Below are 22414 nucleotides of genomic sequence, written 5' to 3'. Positions count from 1 at the left end.
TCTACACACACACAGAGACAGACACACACATATATATATAGTGAAACAGAATCACAATCAATACATCTGCTTCCTCTGAATACATTTCCAAACTAAATTCTTAACTAGATGAAAACCTTCAGATTAACAAATCAATGAAGTGTGCATTCTCTGAAATGGGCTACCCATTCAATTCTGTTGGGATTAGGCATAAGCTAGTCCTGACTGTATTTGCCTATAATGGGTTTTGTTTGATTTACAATTAAATGACAAGTTATTGTTTTGAAATAGCAATAACATAAGTTTAAAAGACTTATTTCTTAAAATAAATATTATATATTTGTATTACAGAATACTGTCCTCTAGTACTATTCATTAAAATGACATTTTTAATAAAAAGTATTTAACACATAATTGAAAGCATCAAGCATAAATAAATTATATAAAAAGAATGTACATTGTACAAAGGATAAAGGTGTTATGTCTTTTTATGGAGAGCTGAAAAACAAACTAAAAGAGAGCACATGAAGAATTAAAGAAGAGTGGTAGGGAAAGAAAGAGACCCAATGTTTTGCTAATGTGATCTATGTTACTTTGCTAACCCACATTCAGACTAACAGTATATAGTTCTTATTACTGAGTTACAGTATAAATAGTTGGTATATTCAATAGTGAACATGAACCTCATTAAATAAATTAGTCAAAATGTTAATCAATGTCTACCTCCAAAACGAACTTGTGTATCTGGTCCTATACATTCAGCTCACTGTACTTTACTGAAGAGGGTGACTGTTTTTTTTCCAAACTGCTCTTTTTAGTAGTGAGTGAATCCATCATTCCATGTTAAGCATCTTACTGGGCTTCTATGTTATTTATATCAACTTTTTGGCTACCAAAGCAATTGAATAATGAGCTCACATTTAAAATCTTAAGTTTAGGGGGAATACAAGAAAATCAATTTTTCAGACAAATATGTCCTAATAGAAAGACAATATTAAATGTTTACAGTAGACTACATGATACTAACAGCATTTTAATAGAGGGATACAGAAGAGAGTCAAACAGGAGAAAGAACATTTAGAAATATTCTATTTAAATTTATTTCAAATCGATCTTTATTTAATTTATAGTTTTAAGAATAATTGTATTGTGCAAGCCACAGAACAGGATATAAGTAACAGATTGATAAATTAGAGTTAATCATAGCCAAGTGCACGCTAGAGTACAATATACTTCTAGTCCTGTGCTCTGCTTTATAAATAGCAAAAAAATCACAAGGAGAACTAAGGGGAGAGACTGCATTTCTTTATGACCTTATTTGAAAGATAAACTCCTTGGGGAAATACAATTTATTCAGATTATCAAGACCCTGCTGTGCAAATCTACAGTCTGGGAGCACACTACAGAGATCAAAAAATATTTACTTTATTCTGTTGGGTATAAAATCTTTTAATGAATGCATAATTACAGAAAAAGTGTATACAGCTTTAGAAATTCCATTGCTGAGCCAAGCCATTAATATCCAAGGCATCATACCCAGTTGTGACTCCACCTGCTTCCTATTTGGATTACAACACAGTTATAAATCAAGGTATTATGTGACTACCCATATTAGTACCACAGAAACGGATAGCTTTGTATTATTTCTCCTCTGCAAAAAGAGATGACAATCAATGCCTGAAAGCAAAAACGTGTCTTCTAAAAGTGAAAGCCGTTAGGGACAGGGGCCCTGTCTTCATAATTCTTTGAACAGCCCCTAGCACAATGGACTCTTGATCCTGATGGGGCATCTGGGCACTATGGTAATATAAATGGTAAGTAAAATAAAACAAATAATAAATAATAATAAATAAAATAATAATTAGAAGAAGAAGAAGGAGATGATGATGAATGGTTAAAGGTAATTCTGGTATAAGTCAAAATAGAAATAACATAAATATGCTATTTAAAACTTAATGAGAAATCTGTAACAAGGCAAAAATACATTAGGAACTATATTACAGTGAAAAATCTAGTGGATAGTTTCTCTTTTTTAAATTAAATAATTACAGAAGAGGAGCCAAATTCTGCCATTTCACACACACTGCATTTTATTAACTAAAGCTCTGATCCAACAAAGACTTACTCATGTGCTTAACTTTAATGAGATCATTCAAGCTTGAAATCCATAGTAGTACTTACAAACTTAAAGTTAAGCATGTGCAAAAATCTTTACAAGATTGGGGCTTTGGGCCTCATTCTGGAACTCTTGCTCATATTGAGTATCTGAGTAGTCCCACTCATGCATGGAAGTAATTTTTGCAGAATCACGGTCACACTGGGATAGTAAGGGCAGAATTTGATAGGGGGAAGGGTTCATATTTTGCCCCCCCCCATATATAATAGCATAGACAAAGATATAGAGGTTTTTTTTTCATAAGTAGATGAATGGTAACTGATCACTGGCTGACTATAGACACATATCCTCGTAGACTTAAGGAACACTATCAATTTTATTTTATTTTCATTGACTAATTTTACAAAATTCAATTTATTGGTAGAACATGCTTTCCATAGCATATCCTAATTTTTTTAATTCCTATTTTTTAAAAAAGTGTAAAGTTGATCTGAATCACTGCTGATGTTCTAAAGGATGTTTTGAGTTAGGCCCAAGATCAGCAACATCAAACAGGCTCAGGCCCACTCATTTCCCTCCTTCTCTATTTTCTTTCACACTGTGTCTGCTGCCTTTTCAGTTTCAGCTTTGTTGCAGCTGTTGCTAGTAAACACTGTCTTGCGAGCAGGGGGGAAAGAGTGTCTGTGATCTCTGCAAGGACAGGGTATGAAAGTGATGTTATAATCTTAGTCCATAAAACTGAAAATGCAACTGACCAACAACAAAACAGTGAAACTGACTATACACAAAGTGCCACCAAATGTACAAGGTCAACTAACTGGAGAAAAAAACCAAAAGAATAACTCTTTCTCTCTCAGGTACAATAATATGGTCACTTGTAACAACAATAGGTGTTATGGTTGGTATGGCAACTCCCATTTTTTCATGTTCTCTGTGTGTGTATATATATCTTCCTACTGTATTTTCCACGGCATGCATTTGATGAAGTGGGTTTTAGCCCACGAAAGCTTATGCCCAAATAAATTTGTTAGTCTCTAAGGTGCCACAAGTACTCCTCGTTCTTTCTGCTGATACAGACTAAACATGGCTACCACTCTGAAATCTGTCAACAATAAGTGTGTAAATTTTCAAGATGAAAGTGTCTGTCCTTTCAAATGATCATGACTACAGAGATATCCGTTCATTTCTGTTGTATATTACATACATCTATTTCTGAAAAATAATACAAATGCAACATTAAGATGGCATAGTTCAACATTTTAGTACATCACAAAATAGAAAAACAAAGGTTGTACAGCAATGTTAAAGTAGCCACAAGATATTTATGCAGTGTTTTCAATACCTGTTTACATTTCTTGAACTTTATCTCCAAAGTGAGTTGGGCTGTCCTGGGAATCCCACATGTGGCTGGCACAAAACCTCCTCAGTCGGGAGGTTTCACATAACAGAGGCAAGGTTAGCATTACTTTGCACAAGGAAAATCCTGTGGGATCAAAGTGAGTGCTACAGCAGAGGCCACCTCTTCCATTGCCTGCCCCGTCTCTCACACTCAGTCCCAGGCTCTTGAAATCACCAAACCCAAAGACAGTGTTTCTGGAAATTTAAAGACCTTAAAGATTTTACGACACTCAGAGAGTCTCCCTCCTCTCTGTGGATGCATCGTGTGGGATGATTTGGTCCCTACTCCTTACGGGCCTTAAATACTTTTTTGTTTGTTTTTTTACTTCTGTTGTCTGGCAGAGCCAACACAGTGATGGGAGAGCGCTGAATCCTATTCTGGCTCATTTAGCATCAACAATCTTGTTAGCTGACTTCCAGTTACAGCATCTTTATTACTAGTGTCAAAGCCAGAGAGAACAAATTTTGACTTTCAGATCCCAAGCTGACTTTACAGGGCTGGCAGTTAGAAAAAATATTTACCACCTATAAAATGAAGAATTTTGATAGAAGCCTCTGAAGAGTCAATAAATATGGAATGCCATAAAACCATATTTTCAGTCACTTTGTAGAATATAACAATTGAGGTGCAGAATGTCTGGGGAATTTTGCTCCTCTGTCAGACACAGTTGGAGAGCCTGTGCCTGTCAGGCAGGGCAAAATGAATCTGAGATGTTACAAATGGGCATGGGGACTTACTAGGATCAGTTTTAAAATATGCCATGTGCTCTGAAATGATTTTTCAGTTGCTTATATCCTCTTTTGCAGCTTTTCAGTTAACAGCTCAGCAAAGACCCTAGTACACATGCAAAACTTAAAATGTCAGTTGTTTTTGCAGGAATTGTGTCTAAAAAATATGGTTAGATTTATTTATTTGAAAATTTCCCCCCTTCTTGGAAATAAAAAATAACTGAAGAAAATGTCCTTAATTTTTTGAGAGAAGAAATTAACTTTAAACTGAGATCATGCACAGAAAGTTTCAGCTCAAGAGGAAAGATTCATCAGCAATTTGTGTGTGTTTATATAATACTATTTGGAGTCTTTACTACCAACAGATAGCACAATCTAATATTAAGGTCCCCTTACACTTCCCATTATAAGACTGCATTTCAATTGCTTGTATTTTTTCCAAAATTTAACCACCTAGCCTGAATTTTTCCAGTCTCCCAGGTTGATATTTTCTTTAATTTCAGCCAAAACAGTTGGGTGTTACTGAGACTGATGCTTGGGAAAAATACACTCTTTTGCCAATGTTAAAAAATTCTAGCAGCCATTTCTTTGAGAAGTTCTACCACCCCTATACTTTGAAGGAAGAATTTAAAATTTAGCAGGTGGGTGGGCCTTCGTGTCAGCACCTCACAAGGTTGAACTGTGGGAGTCCTATTGTAAAATAGCAAGTCAGGGCTTGAAGCTACATGGTGCTGAGTGCCATCAGCTCTCATTGAAGTTCATGGGTTATGAAGAAATTGAGCACCTATCAGGATCTGGCCCTAAATGAATGAACAATAAAAAAGCAAGGATAATAAGTCACAAAATGCACTCTGTTAATTCATTTGGGTAACTATATATCTATTTAGGAACCCATGTGGCCCCCACCACTGTGGTATCTGAGCACCACACAGTCATTGATGGATTTTATCCTGACAACAGAAATTAGGCTAGGCATAACAGGTATACTTTTTAAAAGACTAGAGTTGGTTGAAAATGGGATTTCTTTCACAAAAATTTGAGTGAAAAATTAGTCCCTTTTTGTCACAATATTTATGAACTATTTTGTTGAAATTTCAAAATTTGGAATATTTCAACCATCTCTAAAACCCTTACCAATGTCTTGATACAGTGGAAGGCTGGGATAGATTACATGTATTTTTAAAGAGGGTGGGACTAATACAACGTGACCCTGGTCATTACTCTGTTCACTTGCTTATATTTTTAATACCTTTTCTACAGCCTTCATTTGTTTGTTCGTCTACTGAGTCTGTAAATTCTGGTCGGGGCTGGATAGTCTTATCTGTTTGTACAGCACATTGCCTAGTGGAACCCTGGTCCTTTCCGGGGCCGCTGTGCACTGCCACAGTACACATGGTAAATAATTATGATAATCTAATGTTCAGAGGAGCATGCACCACATATTTATATACATACACCCCAATCCAGTAATTAAACCTCCACTCAACCCTGTGAACAGATTGCTCCTGCTCCCAGCAGAAATAATTTGTGCAGGTATTGTGGAGGCTGGAGTGCCAGAACAGAAAAACACATTAATACTGCTTTTGAAGTGTGCACTGTGGGCCCAAGCCTCCTAGCCCTTCATACACAGAACTCCTTTTGAAGCCACTAGGAGTTTCATGAAAAAAGTGTTTTCAGGACAGACTACATATGTATGTATTTGGGGTAGCGACAACACTTGACTCACACTGGGCAGAAGTGTTTAAATATTATGATGACGGGTATCTTATAAATACATAAATAGATTAGATAGGGTTCCAAGTAAATAAGGGGGGGATTTTCAAGGAAAGAATAGTTGTTAGACCCCTCACCGCCCTTAGTGACTTCAAAAATCTCCTCCCAAAATACTTTGTCCCATATTTTAGAAATTTAGTAAATAGCTTGTTACCACGGTCTCTCTGATCCAAAGAATATATACAAATTACACACACACACACACATAATATGTGGAGAGAATTCCATATGTTTTTTCCTTCTGCTTGAGACCTACCTACCTCCCTGTTCTTTGACATCAACAGTTTGAATGTCATAACTGTCAAGGTTCCTTCCCCACTCTGAACTCTAGGGTACAGATGTGGTGACCTGCATGAAAACCTCCTCAGCTTACTTTTACCAGCTTAGGTTAAAACTTCCCCAAGGTACAAACTCTTTTACCTTTGGCCCTTGGACTTTCGCTGCCACCACCAAACGTCTAACACCGGTTACTGGGAACGAGTCCGTTTGGAAACGTCCTTCCCCCCAAAATCCTCCCAAATCTTACACTCCCTTTCCTGGGGAAGGTTTGGTAAAAATCCTCACCAATTTGCATTGGTGACCACAGATCCAAACCCTTGGATCATAAGAACAATGAAAAAGCATTCAGTTTCTTAAAAGAAGAACTTTAATAGAAGAAAAAGTAAAAAGAATCACCTCTGTAAAATCAGGATGGTAAATACCTTACAGGGTAATTAGATTCAAAACATAGAGAATCCCTCTAGACAAAACCTTAAGTTACACAAAGACTCAAAAACAGGAATATCCATTCCATTCAGCACCACTTATTTTCTTAGCCATTTAAAGAAATCATAATCTAACGCATATTTAGCTAGATTACTTACTAAATTCTAAGACTCCATTCCTGGTCTGTCCCCGGCAAAAGCATCACACAGACACAGAGAGAGGATTTGTTTCTCCCTCCCCCCAGCTTTTGAAAGTATCTTGTCTCCTCATTGGTCATCTTGGTCAGATGCCAGCGAGGTTATCCCAGCTTCTTAACCCTTTACAGATGAAAGGGTTTTTCCTCTGGCCAGGAGGGATTTTAAAGGTGTTTACCCTTCCCTCTATATTTATGACAGTAACCAAATGCAAAATGTGCCAATTTAGAAATACTTAGGTTAAGAGCAGACTTAGTTCTACAAAACAGAGCAGAGGTACACATCTTTCCACATCCAAGGCCACATGTACTCCACAGCAAACTAGACCTAAATTCTGTGACAAGGTCCATAGGTTCTGCAACACTCTGGTGCAGCAGATGGGAAATTCTGCAGCAGCTTTACACTTCATTCAAATTAATAAGCAAGGTTTTGAATTAATTAGATATGAAAATGGGGGACAGCCAGGGCTTTCGGTATCTGGGTGGCACAGGAGACAGTTTTGGATTGTGGGATAAACACATTAGCTGGCTGTTTCTGCTAAAATACTCTGTAATGAAATAGTTAATATTGATATTTAAATTGTCATCTTTAAATCTGAGAATTAGAAACCCATTAAGATGAATGGGGACAGTTTACACATCACAGAGCTATTGTTCCACATTGGTTGAAGACTCAGGAAGAGCAGACAGCATAGGTTTACATTTTGTTCTGGTTTTCAAGTTTTCTTCACTACCAGGCTAGATAGAAACTTTTTTTTTTTTTTAAAGTAGAAGCTTACATTCTGGAACACAGATCTGATGCAAGAAATGGTGTCCCAAGGCAAATTCTATTGCTATGTAATTGTGGACAGTACATGGGACTGTCTATGTCTATACATACCACAAATGATGGATTGTAATATGACACTGTGACATTTACCGTTACTAATGCAGGGCCAGAGAAAATGGTCAGCACTGGCCTTTCTAGTTAAGAGTTTTTCCTCTTCTTCTTGCCCATGAAATTAAATGTTTTAATGTAGACCACACATTGTTTAGTATATGTTTACAATGAAATTTCAAAACTGGACATTTATTTTTGGGTCTCTTTTTTGCACTTACTTTTGAACATTTTGGCCTTAGTATTTTGTCATTTTTATTTATAAAGCACCCCCTTTCCTTTAACCACTTATGGCATTGCACAGTTAAAAAATAACAAACAGCAACAATTAAAGCATCAGAAAATACATTATATAATGCAAAGGCACCAAATACACAAGGGGTTCAAGTTTAGATTCCAGACCCCTTTGGTCCAAACCAAAATCCCTAATTCCAAATATCCCCAAACGTTAAAGTGTTTAAATCCTGATCGAGTTGTGTGGTTTGGGTCCATTTCTGCAATTCAGTAATCCTCTCTATTAACTAGATTGTGAACGCAGCATAAGATGCAAAAGGCTGTTTTTAATGTCTGTCTTATACTGAGCCAAACATTCTGTATAGTCATGCATTTGTGCAACTGTTTCAAGGATGCAGTTGCCACTTATTTTTCAGGAAATATTCTTGACAAAGATTCCGTTCCTGCTCCACCTTTGAAATCTCCTAATTGAGCATAATAATAATTTTACTTCAAAAAATACAAAAGAATATAGGATGCAAAGCTTAGTCATCTACTTCATAACGGAAAAAAAATAAGAATTTATCTTTCTTTCTGTTTTAACCAGTTTAGTGTAAAGAAATGAAACAGGGGACAATAAACAAACATCTGATACTTCAGAGATGAAATTTGACTCCAAGTCATTCATTAGCTTCTTCAGGCCCCCATTCCCTTCAAGTTCCTAGGTTTACAAATGATTTATAGTAACTATTTTGGTAGCTTTTCCATACTAGTAAAGACTGTAAAACCAAAGTCCTTTAATTTTTCAGAAATATCTTTGCTACAATGTCCAATAATAACTGGACAAATTATTTCTATAAAAAGAAACAAATAAAATGTCCCTCTGTTTCTTTACAGGAGATAAAAAGCTCCATAGATCTAGTACTTGTATTCCTGTTCTCTCACATTACAGCACTAAGTCTCCTCTTTCAGGTCACGTCTTCCACATAAAAGTGCTAAACTAATGCCGCTTAATGACAAATTAATGTCCATGAATAAAAAATACACCTCTAATAGCATAGAGTAATTTGCCATTACAATATCATCATTGGACATGCCCCTGGTTTAATATGATGTATTTAATTCATAACTTAATGAGTGATATATAAAAAGAGAGAGATGAACCCTGCAATTACATTTATGTGAGTCTGTCACCTTATTTGTAAAACCTTAGAGTCATTTACATTCAAATTAGAACAAATGAGTGATTTCACAAAGTGCAGTGATAAATGACCATTACTGCACAAGATAGAACTGTATATCCTATGAAAACATTAACAGTTTCCTATTATTTGTTAAAAATTACAATGCATATTGCCCAGCATTGTGTGAATAATGACTTTTTTACTGATTAGGTCAGAAGACTAATATGGAACAAAATAAATAATTTTTCTTTTCATTTTTTCTGATTTTTGCTTTAATTCATCCACTCAACAGTGATGGACTCACACTGCCACCTGCTGCCAAGAAGTGGGTACTGACAGCACCTGCTTGGATATTTTAAAATAAGTTCAGTCATTTACCATCTCAGGGGTTGTTTTTTTTTTGGTCACACAACCAAATGATTTTTCCTATCAGATCAATGCACCTGGATGTACATTGTGAGATTGGCTGGTAAATGGATACTATGTAATTATAAGTAACATGATTTGCATGTGTATGTTTAATTGCCCCTTTTGGTGAGGAGAATGTAACAGCTAAAAACATGGGAAAAATATGTACTGTGAAACCTTGGTGTTGGTCAGATGGTGATAAAAGCAAAAAAGAATTGTACATGATGACTCTAAACATTCAGGTCCTCAATTCAGTCCAGATTTACACCCACATAAAGACCCATGAAGTATCCCAAAGGCAGAAATCTTTGAAGGGCTGGCTGTGGTTAGAAGGAGAATGTGGCAAGGATAGTCAGGGCAGCATTAATTCAGTGTATTTCCCCCTATCAAGTCATAGGCACAAACCAAAATTGTTCCCTCTTCCTCACAGAAACCTCTGAGGGAAGGCAGTGACAATAACATTGCCAGCCCTCCCACTTGCGGCATGGGAGGCCTGACAGTGAAGGGAAGAGTAAATTGAATGTCCCTGCACCACTCAGGTGAATCCGAGTTACATCCTAGTGGGTGGGGGTTAATGCTCTTGGCGTAGTTTGTCTACCACCATGAGCACCTCATGTGAGTAACTGGTAGTGCGATAACACATTGCAATAAAAACAGGACTCTGATCATATGGATATGTCATAGTCCTTTTTCTCACCGCTAGCAGTTGAAAAAAGGAAGGGGAAGTGAGGTGAGTGGAAGGGGGACACAATATCATCAGTTTTCCCCTAATCTCCCAGTTTAAGTACTTAGCTGCATAGCCAGAGAGACAGCAGACCTTACTTCCTAATGCTGTCTTTGTGCTGCTTGTTCTACCCTGGTGAATGAGGTTTCCTGCTGGTAGCCCTTCCACTCAATAACTGACAGAACATGATACTCTTTCCAGAATTGCTGGTTCAGCACAACAGCCACTGGTTGCATAATGGGGAGAACAAGAGAACTATAAACTGGGTTGTTATTTTTTCCTGCATACATTTGATGTCTTCTTGACATTGGAAAGGGTCACCCATTCCCTTCACTGGAGAAAGCTGGTGAGCTTAGCTTTGATGGTGATGGCTCTTTTATACAGCATCACTTTGTAATATACATGTATTTTTTAAAAACTCAGTCATACTAAATACTTCTTGGTTGCTTGGTGACCTTCAAATTTTTTTCCAGGAGTTTAATTTGCTCTATATGAAAAACCCAGGAGCTAAATTCCCAAATGAGTTTGGGCTGCTAGCAATAGAGAGGTGATGCTCTCCATCTCTGGTGTAAGAATTAATGTCTCTTCTTAGGAGTGTATCTTAGTGTAGGTTGGGAGGGTGCTATTTGAACAACTCCAGATGGAGGGGGTGGGATAAGGGAGATTTAATACCTTATCAGACTCTGGCCCTGAGTAACAAGATGAACGAAAAAAAACCCCTCTTTTACACAAGCAGATTTCAATGTAGCCCTTTCCATTTGAAAAAAAAAAATAGAAAATATATAAATAAATGTAAATAGTTGAGAGTCAGTAGAAGGAAATGGACAGGTCACTTGTAAGATGCTCATACTCCATGGTAACAAATTTGGTATAAACACTAGAGAGACCAATGAGAGAGAGAAACATTACATGCTCTTTCCTGGGGCTGGTCTACACTACCGTGGTAAAATCAATCTAACTTAAGCAAATTCAGTTACATGAATAACGTAACTGGAGTCGACGTAGTTAGATCCACTTACTGTGGTGGCTACACTGCGCTGTGTCGATGGGAGAGTATCTCCCGTTGACTTCCCTTAAGCTTCTCGGGGAGGTGGAGTACACAAATTGATGGGAGAGTGCTCTCCCATTGATTTAGCTGGTCTTCACCAGACCCACTAAATAGACTGCATCAATTGCAGCAGTGCTGATCTACTAGTTAGTGCAGACATGCTCTTGGACAATTCCAAGCCGTCAAAACCAAAAGTAAATTTTGGCATCAGGTTTTACCTTCTTAGAGGGGAATATATCAAAAATTCCAACAATCAAGGAAGCATGAATAGCAATCATGGCTACTGCCTGTGACTAGAACTTCTGCCCTTCCTGGATATAAAAAGAGCAGAAAACACTTGGGATCCCTACCTATAAGAATGGTCAATACCTCCTCAGATGAGGAGAATGAATCACATGTGCTAAAACATGCAAGAGTCCAAATTACCGTCCAAGGTCTAACCTCCCTTCTCTACCACGGTAATCAAAAGCTAGCAAAAAGAGTTCCAATGCCACCTTTTATTTGCCAGTAGTTTGATTTCCATCAGTCAGGCTTTTGCTTGCGTATGGTACAGAGACAGCATTTCTCTCCCAGTACATCGTCAAGATAAATATATCCATATTCATCCTGCTGAACGTTTCTGCAGCAGCTGATTCTGGTGATTACCCAATATTCCTGACCTGCCTCCTAGGCAAATGGTAATACTGTGAAATGACTTTTATCATGTGCTTCCTCTGAGACTGAAACTAGAGGGTTGTTTTGGGTAATAATTATTCCACCTCCAAAGCCCAGATCTGCAGAGTTCCACAAGGCTCTCTCCTCTTCCCCATATTATTCAACATTTATATGAAGCCACTGGGAAAGCTAGTGAGATAACACAGGCTGAAGTGCCACAGTACGGAGAGGTCACCTCGCTCTACATCCCCCCATGTGACATCTCTCAGCTTTACCAATGCGTGGTTGAAATCAGCACCTGGATGACGAGCAGTTGGCTAAAGCTGAACTGAGGCAAGACTGGGTTGATGCTGATAAGAAGAGCTGAAGAACTTGTTGTCTTCTCAGTAAGCATTCCCCACCATTAAGGACATATGCCCTCATGTTGTTCAAACAGTTTGCAGCTTGGAAGTTGTCTTGGTCTCCTCACTCCTATTAGAGACCCAAATAGTCATGGCAGAAAAAAACAACAACTTCCATCTACAACTGGCCACAAGACTGAACCCCATGTTCTTAGACATAGACCTAGCCACAGTGAGCATTTGTGGCCTCCAGACTTCATTATTGCAGTTTATACCTAAGAATGAATCCACACATCTGATGAGATATTAAACAGATGCAAAATGTTTAATCAGTTTAGCAACAAAGTGAGCACATCACCCAGTACCCTATCCCATTGAATACAGAGTCCAGCTTAAGATCTGTGTCCCGATATTCAAAGCCCTCTGTGATGTTTCCCTTAGCTACTCCAAAGCGATAGCCTCCTATTTCAGCTATTTTCCACTGGGACCATGAAGGCTGAGATTTTCAAAGAAACCTATGAGATTTAGCACCCAAATCCTGTTGAATTTTGTTGGGAAATCGCAGCCAAAACGGTCAACCAGTTTGGGCTGGGTGAGACACAAAGACTTGTGAGTCCAGGAGACAGAAATCTCACAGGATCGGGATCTAGACTATGGAGAGCATTCCCACAAGAGATAAAAGTGAGCACGGACTTCACCATCTTCAGGTCTAAATACAAAGCTCATCTCTTCAACTTAGCAAATTACTGAGGGAAAGCGATCTCTCACACACAGAAGCAACAATATGAACTATAAACTAATCAGACTATTTCTTCCAAAGGCTGGGATGGCTGGGAGATATTTCTATTGTTATTTAATTTTTTAAATACTTAGGAAGTAATCAGATATTACAATGATAGGGGTCGCAAGCACCTAGATAGATTAGAAAATAGAACAGTGTTCTGGAAAGAAAAGAAAAAAGTGTAGGGCACTTGCAGAAAAAGGTCTGTTGAAGGGGAAGCTGAGGCAGTGCAATATACAAGACTGATGAGTAGAGAGGTTTTTAAACTAAGAGCTGGGTGAAAGCCTACAGGTGTGGTGAAGCACATGGTTCAGACAGACACATCCCTTAGGAAAGTATTTATTAAAGAGGATACTCTATATCCCAGCAAAGACGAGAGAACAGAACTTGATAAAGTTCAGGTAGAAACTGAAGAGAAACAGTCAAACAAAAATGAGTCCCATTCAGTTACATCACATGAAGGCAGGCAATTAAATATTGACAAATTTTATAAATGCTTGTATACAAATTCTAGAAGTCTGCTAAGATGGGTGAACTTGAGTGTCTGATATTAAATGAGGATATTGATATAATAAGCATCACAAAAACTTGGTGGAATTATGATAATTAATGGGACAAAATAATACCACGGTACAAAATATATAGGAATGACAGAATAGGTCGCGCTGGTGGGGGGCGTGGGGCTATCTGTGAAAGAAAGCATAGAGTCAAATATAGTTAAAATCTTAAATGAACCAAACTGTGCCATAGAATCTCTCTGGATAGAAATTCTATGCTTGAATAATAAGAGTATAGCAGTAGGAATTTACTACCAACCACGCAACCAGGATGGTAATGGTGATTGTGAAATGCTCAGAGAGATTTGAGGGGCTACAAAAACAGAACACCCAATAATAATGGGAGAGTTCAACTATCCCCATATTCACTGAGAACCTGTCACCTCAGGACAGCATGCAGAGATAAAAACTTACAAGGGAAAAAGCAAATCTTAATTTAATCCTAAATGTAGCATAGGAACTGAGCCAACAGGTGAATATTGCGGAATTGTTGAGAAATAGCAAGCATAACGCAATTAAAATTAACATCATTGTAGGGGGAAAATACCAAAGAAATGCACCACAGTGGCATTTAACTTCAAAAAGAGGAACTACAATTTAGGTTACCTAAACTGAAATGAAAAGGAACAGTCACTAGAGTGAAATGCCTGCATGCTGCATTGAAACATGTAACATATTGCTTAAATCAGCCTCTGTATCAGATGACTGAAAGATAGCTAATGTAATGCAGATTTTTTTTAAAAGGCTCCAGAGGTGATCCTGGTAATTACAGGCCATTAAGCCTAACTTCAGTACCAGGAAAATTCATTGAAATGATAGTAAAGAACAGATTTATGAGACATGTAGATGAACACGATATATTGGGGAAGAGTCAACACGGCTTTTGTAAACTGAAATCATGCCTCACCAATCTATTAGGATTCTTTGAGGGTGTCAACAACTGTGTGTATAAGGAAGACCCAGTCTATACTGTGTACTTGGACTTTCAGAAAGCCTTTCACAAGGTCCCTAACCAAAGACTCTTAAGCAAAGTTAGCAGTCATGTGATAAGAAAGAAGGTCCTCTCAGGGATCAGTAATTGGTTAAAAGATAGGAAACAAAGGGTAGGAAGTATATGGTCAGTTTTCACAATGGAGAGAGGTAAATAGTGGGGTTCCCCAAGAATCTGTGGTGGGACCTGTGCTGGTCAACATATTAATTAATGATCTAGAAAAGGAGGTGAACAGGAGGTGGCAAAATTTGCAGATGCAAAATTACTCAAGATAGTTAAGTCCAAAGCTTAAGCCACAAAACTGGATGACCGGGCAACAAAATGACAGATGAAATTCAGTGCTGATAAGTGCAAAGTAATGCACATTGGATAACATAATCCCAAATACATATACAAAATGATGGGGTCTAAATTAGCTGTTAGTTCTCAAGAAAGATCTTGGATTCATTGTGGACAGGTCTCTGAAAACGTGTGCTCAGTGTGCAGTGGCAGTCAAAATAGCTAACAGAGAATTAGAATAGAAAATGCCATGACATAAATGCATAATGCCACTATATAAATCGATGATACTCCCACCCCTTGAATACTGCATGCAGTTCTTTTTGCCCCATCTCAAAAAATATATTTAGAATTCTAAAAGGTACAGACCAGGGCAACAAAAATGATCGGGGTATGGAACAGCTTCCATATGAGGAAAGATTCAAAAGACTGGGACTGTTCAGTTTAGAAAGAGATGACTAAGGGGCGGTATGATAGAGGTCTACAATATCATGAGTGGTGTCAAGAAAGTGAGTAGGGAAGTGTTATTTACCCCTTAACATAACACAAGAACCAGGGGTCACCCAATGAAATTAATAGGCAGCAGGTTTAAAACTAACATAAGGAAGTACTTCTTCACACCACTCATAGTCAACCTGTGGAACTCACTGTCAGGAGATGTTATGAAGGCTAAAAGTATAACTGGGTACAAAAGGAATTAGATAAGTTCATGGAAGACAGGTCCACCACTGGCTATTAGCCAATATGGTCAGGGACACAACCCCATGTGCTGGGTGTCCCTAAACCTCTGATTGCCAGAAGCTGGGACTGGATGACAGGGGGTGGATCACTAGATTATCTGCCCTGTTCTGTTCATTCCCTCTGAAGCATCTGGCACTGTCTACAGTGAGACGACAGGACACTGGGCTTGTCTGGACCATTGGTCAGAGCCAGTATGGCCATTCTTTTGTTCTTATCTATACAAAAGTCAAGAGAACATGGAATTCTGGCCTTAAAACAAGGAATTTCCCTCATTTTTGCCTGAATCCTTTTTTCCCATGTTAGGTAAAAATATAAATGTTATCATTTAAAACTATATTCCCTTTAGACTTCTAAACTTAATTCATACTTCTTTCACAATCAATTATTGATCTTAAATTAGCAAAGATTTTTCCAGGTAAAAACAGGGAATCCACAATAGGAATAAAAGAGGATTTGGTGGTAATATGTGAAATATAGAAATAGAAAAGTGCATTCAGTGAACCAGAAATATCATATAGCTTGATTCCATAGTGTTTGGATTTCTAAGATATGTCCATTACATAATTTTGAAGAACTGTCCCAGGGTCTTATGGTTATTCTGTTTCATATAACATTATCTTTAATCAGAAACTCGTATTAGTGATTTCATGCTCTTGACTTGTGTTTGTGATTCAAGCAATTTGTTATAGAAATCTTTGTGAGATTTATCAACAGATTCAATAACTTGTTCTAAGTTAGTCATTCTAAGAGAAATGGTATGTAATATATCTTGCAGAAAACGAATTGCAGTGAATCTGGGACCAAATTCTCCTCTCACTCACACTGGTCTTACAGTGGTTTATCTCCACTGAGTGTTATGGAATTTCTCCTGATTTTTATTATGCTCATATAAATTTGTTAGTCTCTAAGGTGCCACAAGTCCTTCTTTTTATTTTTCTTTGTATCTCCAAAGAAAATTTGCTTCCATTTGGAGAAAACAATGGCCCAGTCTAATTCCCACTGAAATCAACAGAAAGACTCCCACTGACATCAATGGGACTTCAACTGGGCTCATATTCAGGTGGAAGAAATGGAGTCAGAGAGTTAATCTTGAATGCCTGTGTTGGCAAAAACTTAACAATACCTAGGGAGAAACAAGGAAAGCCATTATTAAAAACACCCAAAGAAGGGTGTGCTGCATCCAGTTTCTAACTGTCAGAGGAGTGAAGTTTTGGAACAGCCTTCCAAGGAAAGCAGTTAGGGCAAAAGACCTATCTGGCTTTAAGATTAAACTCGATAAGTTTATGGAGGAGATGGTATGATGGGATAATATCATTTTGGCAATTAATTGATCTCTAAATATTTATGGTAAATAGGCCAAATGGCCTGTGATGGGATGTTAGATGGGGTGGGAACTGAGTTATAGTTACAGAAAATTCTTTCCTGGGTATCTGGCTGGTGAATCTTGCCCATATGTTCAGGGTTCAGCTGATCGCCGTATTTGGGGTCGGGAAGGAATTTTCCTCCAGGGCAGATTGGAAGAGGCCCTGGAAGTTTTTTGCCTTCCTCTGTAGAATGGGGCACAGTTCACTTCCTGGAGGAGTCTCTGCTCCTTGAAGTCTTTAAACCATGATTTGAGGACTTCAATAGCTCAGACATAGGTGAGGTTTATCACAGGAGTGGGTGGGTGAGATTCTGTGGCCTGCATTTTGCAGGAGGTCAGACTAGATGATCATTAAGGTCAGAAGGGACCATTATATCTATGAATCTATGAAAACCCAAAAATGACAGAAAATCCTAATAAGCAGAAACTCTGCATCAGCATCATACAGCAACAATAAACTAGATTCGTTCAATATAATGTATTAGGCTATGCTGAGCTAAAGCTCAATATCTCAACAATTCAAAACAAAAAGAAAGAAATCCAATCCCAAGGTAAACAGACAGTAGTGCAGCATCCAGAGACCCGACAGCAACATTAGAAAAAGACAAGTGTGGGAAGGGATTATTCCACTCCCCATCCCTTACCATTTGCATCATAGTGAGTGGAGTCACACCTGGAGAGACTTCCTGGGTCTCACCTGCAGCAGTTTTTAAGGTGGCCTGGTTAACTAAGGCTCAGATTTTTAAAGATATTTAGATCCTGATATGCATTGCAAAGCCTAACAGATTCAGGAGCCTAAATCTCATTTTCAAAAGAGATTTAGGCATGTAGGAGCCTGAATCCCATTGATTATCAATGAGATTTTGGCTCCTAAGTGCCTAAATCACCTTTGAAAATCAGACATAGGCTCCTAAATCAGTTCGGGATTGTAATGCTGATTGTAGAAACTCCTAAAAATCTGAGCCTTATTTTTAATTTTTTTGGTGGTAGTATAAAGGACTATGTATTTTTAAAATCAATCAGTGTCATGTGGACTTTAAAAAGGCATCTGATAGCTTTAATTTGGACATTGGAAATTCTCTCTACATTGTTATAAAATATATTTTGTCAATGTATAGAAAGAGGTTTTAATATTAGACGTGACACTTGCAGATAACTTTATATGAATGGACCCCACCCTGCAAAGGAATTAAAGCAGGTGAATTCTGATGCTGATTTAGTGGTATAGATCTTCCTGTACAGATCCCTTGGCAGAACCTGAATTTAGTAAATAAATATAATAAACCAAGGGCCAAATACTGAGTCAGTGTGAACTGGTGTAGCTCCACTGATTTCCATGCAGCTGTGCTGATTTACAGCAGCTGAGCCTGACCCAAATTATTGAATAGAAATATATCAGCGCTGTCAAAGCAAACAATTTTTTCCTAACCCTTTAGAAACTTTGAGCCTGGGTCCCATTTCCTCTTGATCATGTATGTCCACACCAGTTTAAAATAATTAATCATGATTTTACACTGTTTGTAAAACAGGTGTAAGTGAGGGTAACTCCAACCACTCTTGATTAAGATAGGTGCAACTAACTGCTTGATCCTACTTCCACTCTAGCCAGAAGAATGACTCCCTTTGACTTCAGTGGGATCAGGACTGGGCCCTAAGTGAGAGAATAATTTGCTGGTTGGTTCCAGTCTGGAAGTCCTTGCTCAGTGGGATTTCTCCAATATCAGGTTCATCATTATTATTCATTTGACAGGCTGCTTGCATGGACGTTTTCAGATTGCTTTTTGGGTGAACACAGCAATATAGCACTGAACCCTTTGTTTCAGAGTAACAACCGTGTTAGTCTGTATCCGCAAAAAGAAAAGGAGTACTTGTGGCACCTTAGAGACTAACAAATTTATTTGAGCATAAGCTTCCGTGAGCTACAGCTCACTTCATCAGATGCATCCGATGAAGTGAGCTATAGCTCACGAAAGCTTATGCTCAAATAAATTTGTTAGTCTCTAAGGTGCCACTTGAACCCTTTGTGTTATTATACATCAAGGACCTAATCCAAAGCCCACTGAAACCAATGGGAGTCTTTCCACTGACTGCAATGGACAATGAATTGGGCATATGTGAGAAATATTAAGATGGTGCAGCAGGAAAAGCAACTAAGAAGAAGGACTAAGGTAAACTAGTGTGTGGGCCCCATGCCGAACCACCCCAGCCCCTTTACTTGCACTGTCTGATTAACTGTCTTCCCTGTTACACTCTCCTTTCATTCCCTAAGAATAATGTACAGTCATTCTGTACACTCACTGAATGCCAGACTGTTGAAAATTTCACTACTTTACCATTTACATTGGTTTCCTGATTGACTTACACTTCATAGACAAATTAACACCACCATATATTGTAAGCCATTGACCCTGTCTCAAAGTGTCTGTGGATAAAATATAAAAACACTATAAAGAAAGGGGAAAAAATCAAGTGAAATTGCTGCTTTTAACAGTGCATGCCATTGCTACGTTGGTGATTTAAAGCTGCTGCTCTTGCTACCATCAAAATCTGTTTGATTTAGCCAACCAAATAAACAAACATTTATTTTGTTGCCTCAAAATATTGGTACCGTTATTAATACTAGAGGAATGCATAGGGGCCAGTCAGTAATGGGGCTGCATTGTGCTAGGTATTGTACGAAGAGTGATAGTCCCTACTCCAAAGAGTTTATGATCTATATCTAGATAGATATCGTATTTATATGAGACAATAGCACTTTCCTATCCCCATTTTACAGAGGAAGAACTGAGACACAGAGAAAGTAAAGGACTTGCAGTAGATCATATAGGAAGTCTGTGGCGGAGCAGGGACTTGAACCCAAGTCTCCCAAGACCTAGGCTAGTACCCTAACTACTGGACCATCCTTTCTCTCTAAAGTTAACTAGACAAGACAGATCAAGGGTGGATGTGGAGACAGAGGTTCAATGTCTAGCCCAAACTCAGAAGATCTGTGGTACAGCCAGGATTCAGGTCTCTTGACTTCCAGTCCAGAGCCCTACTAGACCACACTCACAACAAACTGAACTAGTATTATCCTAGTTCTGTAACATTTCCCATACAAAACTCAAAATTATGGGATTTAACCTTGGAAATAAAGTCTGTCAGTCAAAGGGAAATGGTTGGTTAATTAGGTATAGAAGCCTTACCTGGACGAGATAGTGAGAACATAAACTGAGGAGCTCCAACAGCTGCAGGTGACTACCAGCTGCTAGCACATCCTGGATTACTCCTGGCTCCAACAAAATCTGTATGTAAAAAGAAAAAATGAATATCTGTTGTAAAGAACTTATATTAAGCATAGGGAAAATATGGAAATAAAGGAAGCCAACATTTTAAGACTTTATAACTTTTAGACTCTAAAGGCAATAGGACTTCTCATGTGAATAAAATTAAGTATATGTCTAAGTGTTTGAAGGTTTGGGGCTGCAGTTTAAAAAAATTCAGTGAGAATATTCAGGGGGATATTTAGTCAGTGAAACACAGACACTTAAATTGTCTTAAGTCTTTATCTTAAATTGTTCTTAAAGAGGCTTTTGATGACTCTCTACTGTGAAAGGCATATTATTTATTGAATACACCATTTTTTTTGCAAAGCCACAAAATCACCTTAAAAAGCAGAATATAACAATACAATAATACAGTTTAATCATCATAGTAAGAAAAATGATACATTTGAAGTCTTGTTCTAACTGATACAGGAAACCCACACCGCTTCTCTCCTGAGGGAGGGAATTCTACCCCAAGCAAATCATGTAGACAAAGAGGGAATATCTACATGGATATAAATGGAGAAATGAGAGACAAATCGGACAAAGAATGGAGAGTGGCTGAAGGCATATGGAATAGCAGTTAGGGACGTGAATAGGGCAGGACTCCCAGTCCCAAATTTGTCTTCCCTGCTGACTCTGGGGACTTTATTGACATTGGGCACAGTGGGGAAACAGCTGAATCCTGCTGTGTCTCTGGGTGAAGAGGGTTGTACTGCTTCCCCTGAACTCTGCTGCCCTCTATCAAAAAACTTCCCCTTCAAAATCTGTAAAATCACTACTTTATCCTTTTTTAAATCTCTGCTTAAAACTATTTGTGCTCAGGAACGCCCAACAAAATCCTCAGGCCAGCCTTTCTCAGAGTGGTGTGATCATTACATTTAGGGAGCAGAAAGCTGTTTGCCAATCGCACACAAAAATGTGAAGGCGGGCTCTGCCAGTTAGAATTCTCAGCCTTTCCTGAACCCAGGACTAAGCTGGTTGTTCAGTCAGGTGCTGCTTTGCAGATGCAACTGCCATTGCCACATGTGCAACAGCGGCTGCAAGAGGGAATTCCATCTTGTGTCTTCCACCAGGCCTGTTAGGAGTGCCTGGTGGAAGCATCATCCAGTCGCTGCACTTCTCCCGGATACTGGGCCATTCCAGCAATGCATGAGGAAGAAGAGGAGGAGAAGGGACAGGGCCAAGGGTGAAAGTCCTCCAGCTGCTGCATTCGGTGAAAGTCCTCCAGCCACTCTCCTCAACACTGCCTGCCTGTAGAGTATGAAGAGCCAGTAGGAGAGAACCTGGAGATGTCTCTCCCACATCCACCATCGCCATCACCTCCCCACTCTTCTACAGACCCTTCATACCAGATAGGAAATGCTGCCAGCAGTCATGGCATAAACACCCACCTCAAGAATTAAAGGGGACCCATTCCCAAACCACAAACCAGCCCATCATTAGAGGGATTCACCCAATCAATTACAGTCAGAGGTTTCAGGAAACCCACCTGACAGCCCTGCTGCTGCTGCATTGTGGAACAACTTCCAGATAGACAAGGCATCTAGAGGATTTTTCATATGGTGCTGGTAAGGGGGAAAATATGGTGGAAAGAGAGGAGTGGAGACAAAAGGATTAATGGATGTGTACTGTCAGCATTGACAGGGTTCTCGGGGGTGGATGTGGGGAGAAGAGTGTGGAATTAGTGGATGGGAGTTGGGGAGTATTTTACTTTGGGAATATCATGTGTAATCACCAGCTATTATGGAAATATTTTGAGGGAGCCCTTTATCAAAATTTTAGCAGTGTATTGATAAGAATTGATGCCTTCCTAGTGTATTAAGGGAAATTTTAGGCAGCATATTTCATTTTTGTTTGCTTGTTTGTAATTGAAAAATTATAGGAAAAAGCACACCCAGCTAAAATCTAACTGTTCTAAACTTTATTGAATTCAGATGCAGAAAACTACATATAATACAATTTATTTTTGCAAAACCTTGTCCTTACAGAAGTATCACAGAAGACTCTACTATTAAGTGCTATAATAAACTATGTGCTACAGATTGCAATTAG

At 38.4% G+C, this 22414-nt stretch overlaps 1 protein-coding gene across 5 annotated transcripts in view; it reads right to left on the bottom strand.

The window, feature by feature from the left end:
* Positions 1-22414, bottom strand: part of KLHL32 (kelch like family member 32) — a 246627-nt gene that overhangs the window by 71436 nt on the left and 152777 nt on the right. For all 5 annotated transcript variants that reach the window (XR_014710741.1, XR_014710742.1, XM_084622592.1 and 2 more), the window contains one exon: positions 20240-20338. Coding sequence is in view for 3 of the 5 variants with exons in the window: in XM_084622592.1 (XP_084478718.1) it covers positions 20240-20338 (99 nt within the window). In the remaining 2 variants the exon portion in view is untranslated. The remainder of the gene's footprint in view (positions 1-20239; positions 20339-22414) is intronic.

The sequence above is a fragment of the Lepidochelys olivacea genome (assembly GCF_965140295.1).
Source record: "Lepidochelys olivacea isolate rLepOli2 genome assembly, chromosome: 3".
NCBI classification, from domain to species: Eukaryota; Metazoa; Chordata; order Testudines; family Cheloniidae; genus Lepidochelys; species Lepidochelys olivacea.
Note: the sequence above shows the minus strand (reverse complement) of the source record. Positions and strands in the feature narration are given on the sequence as shown.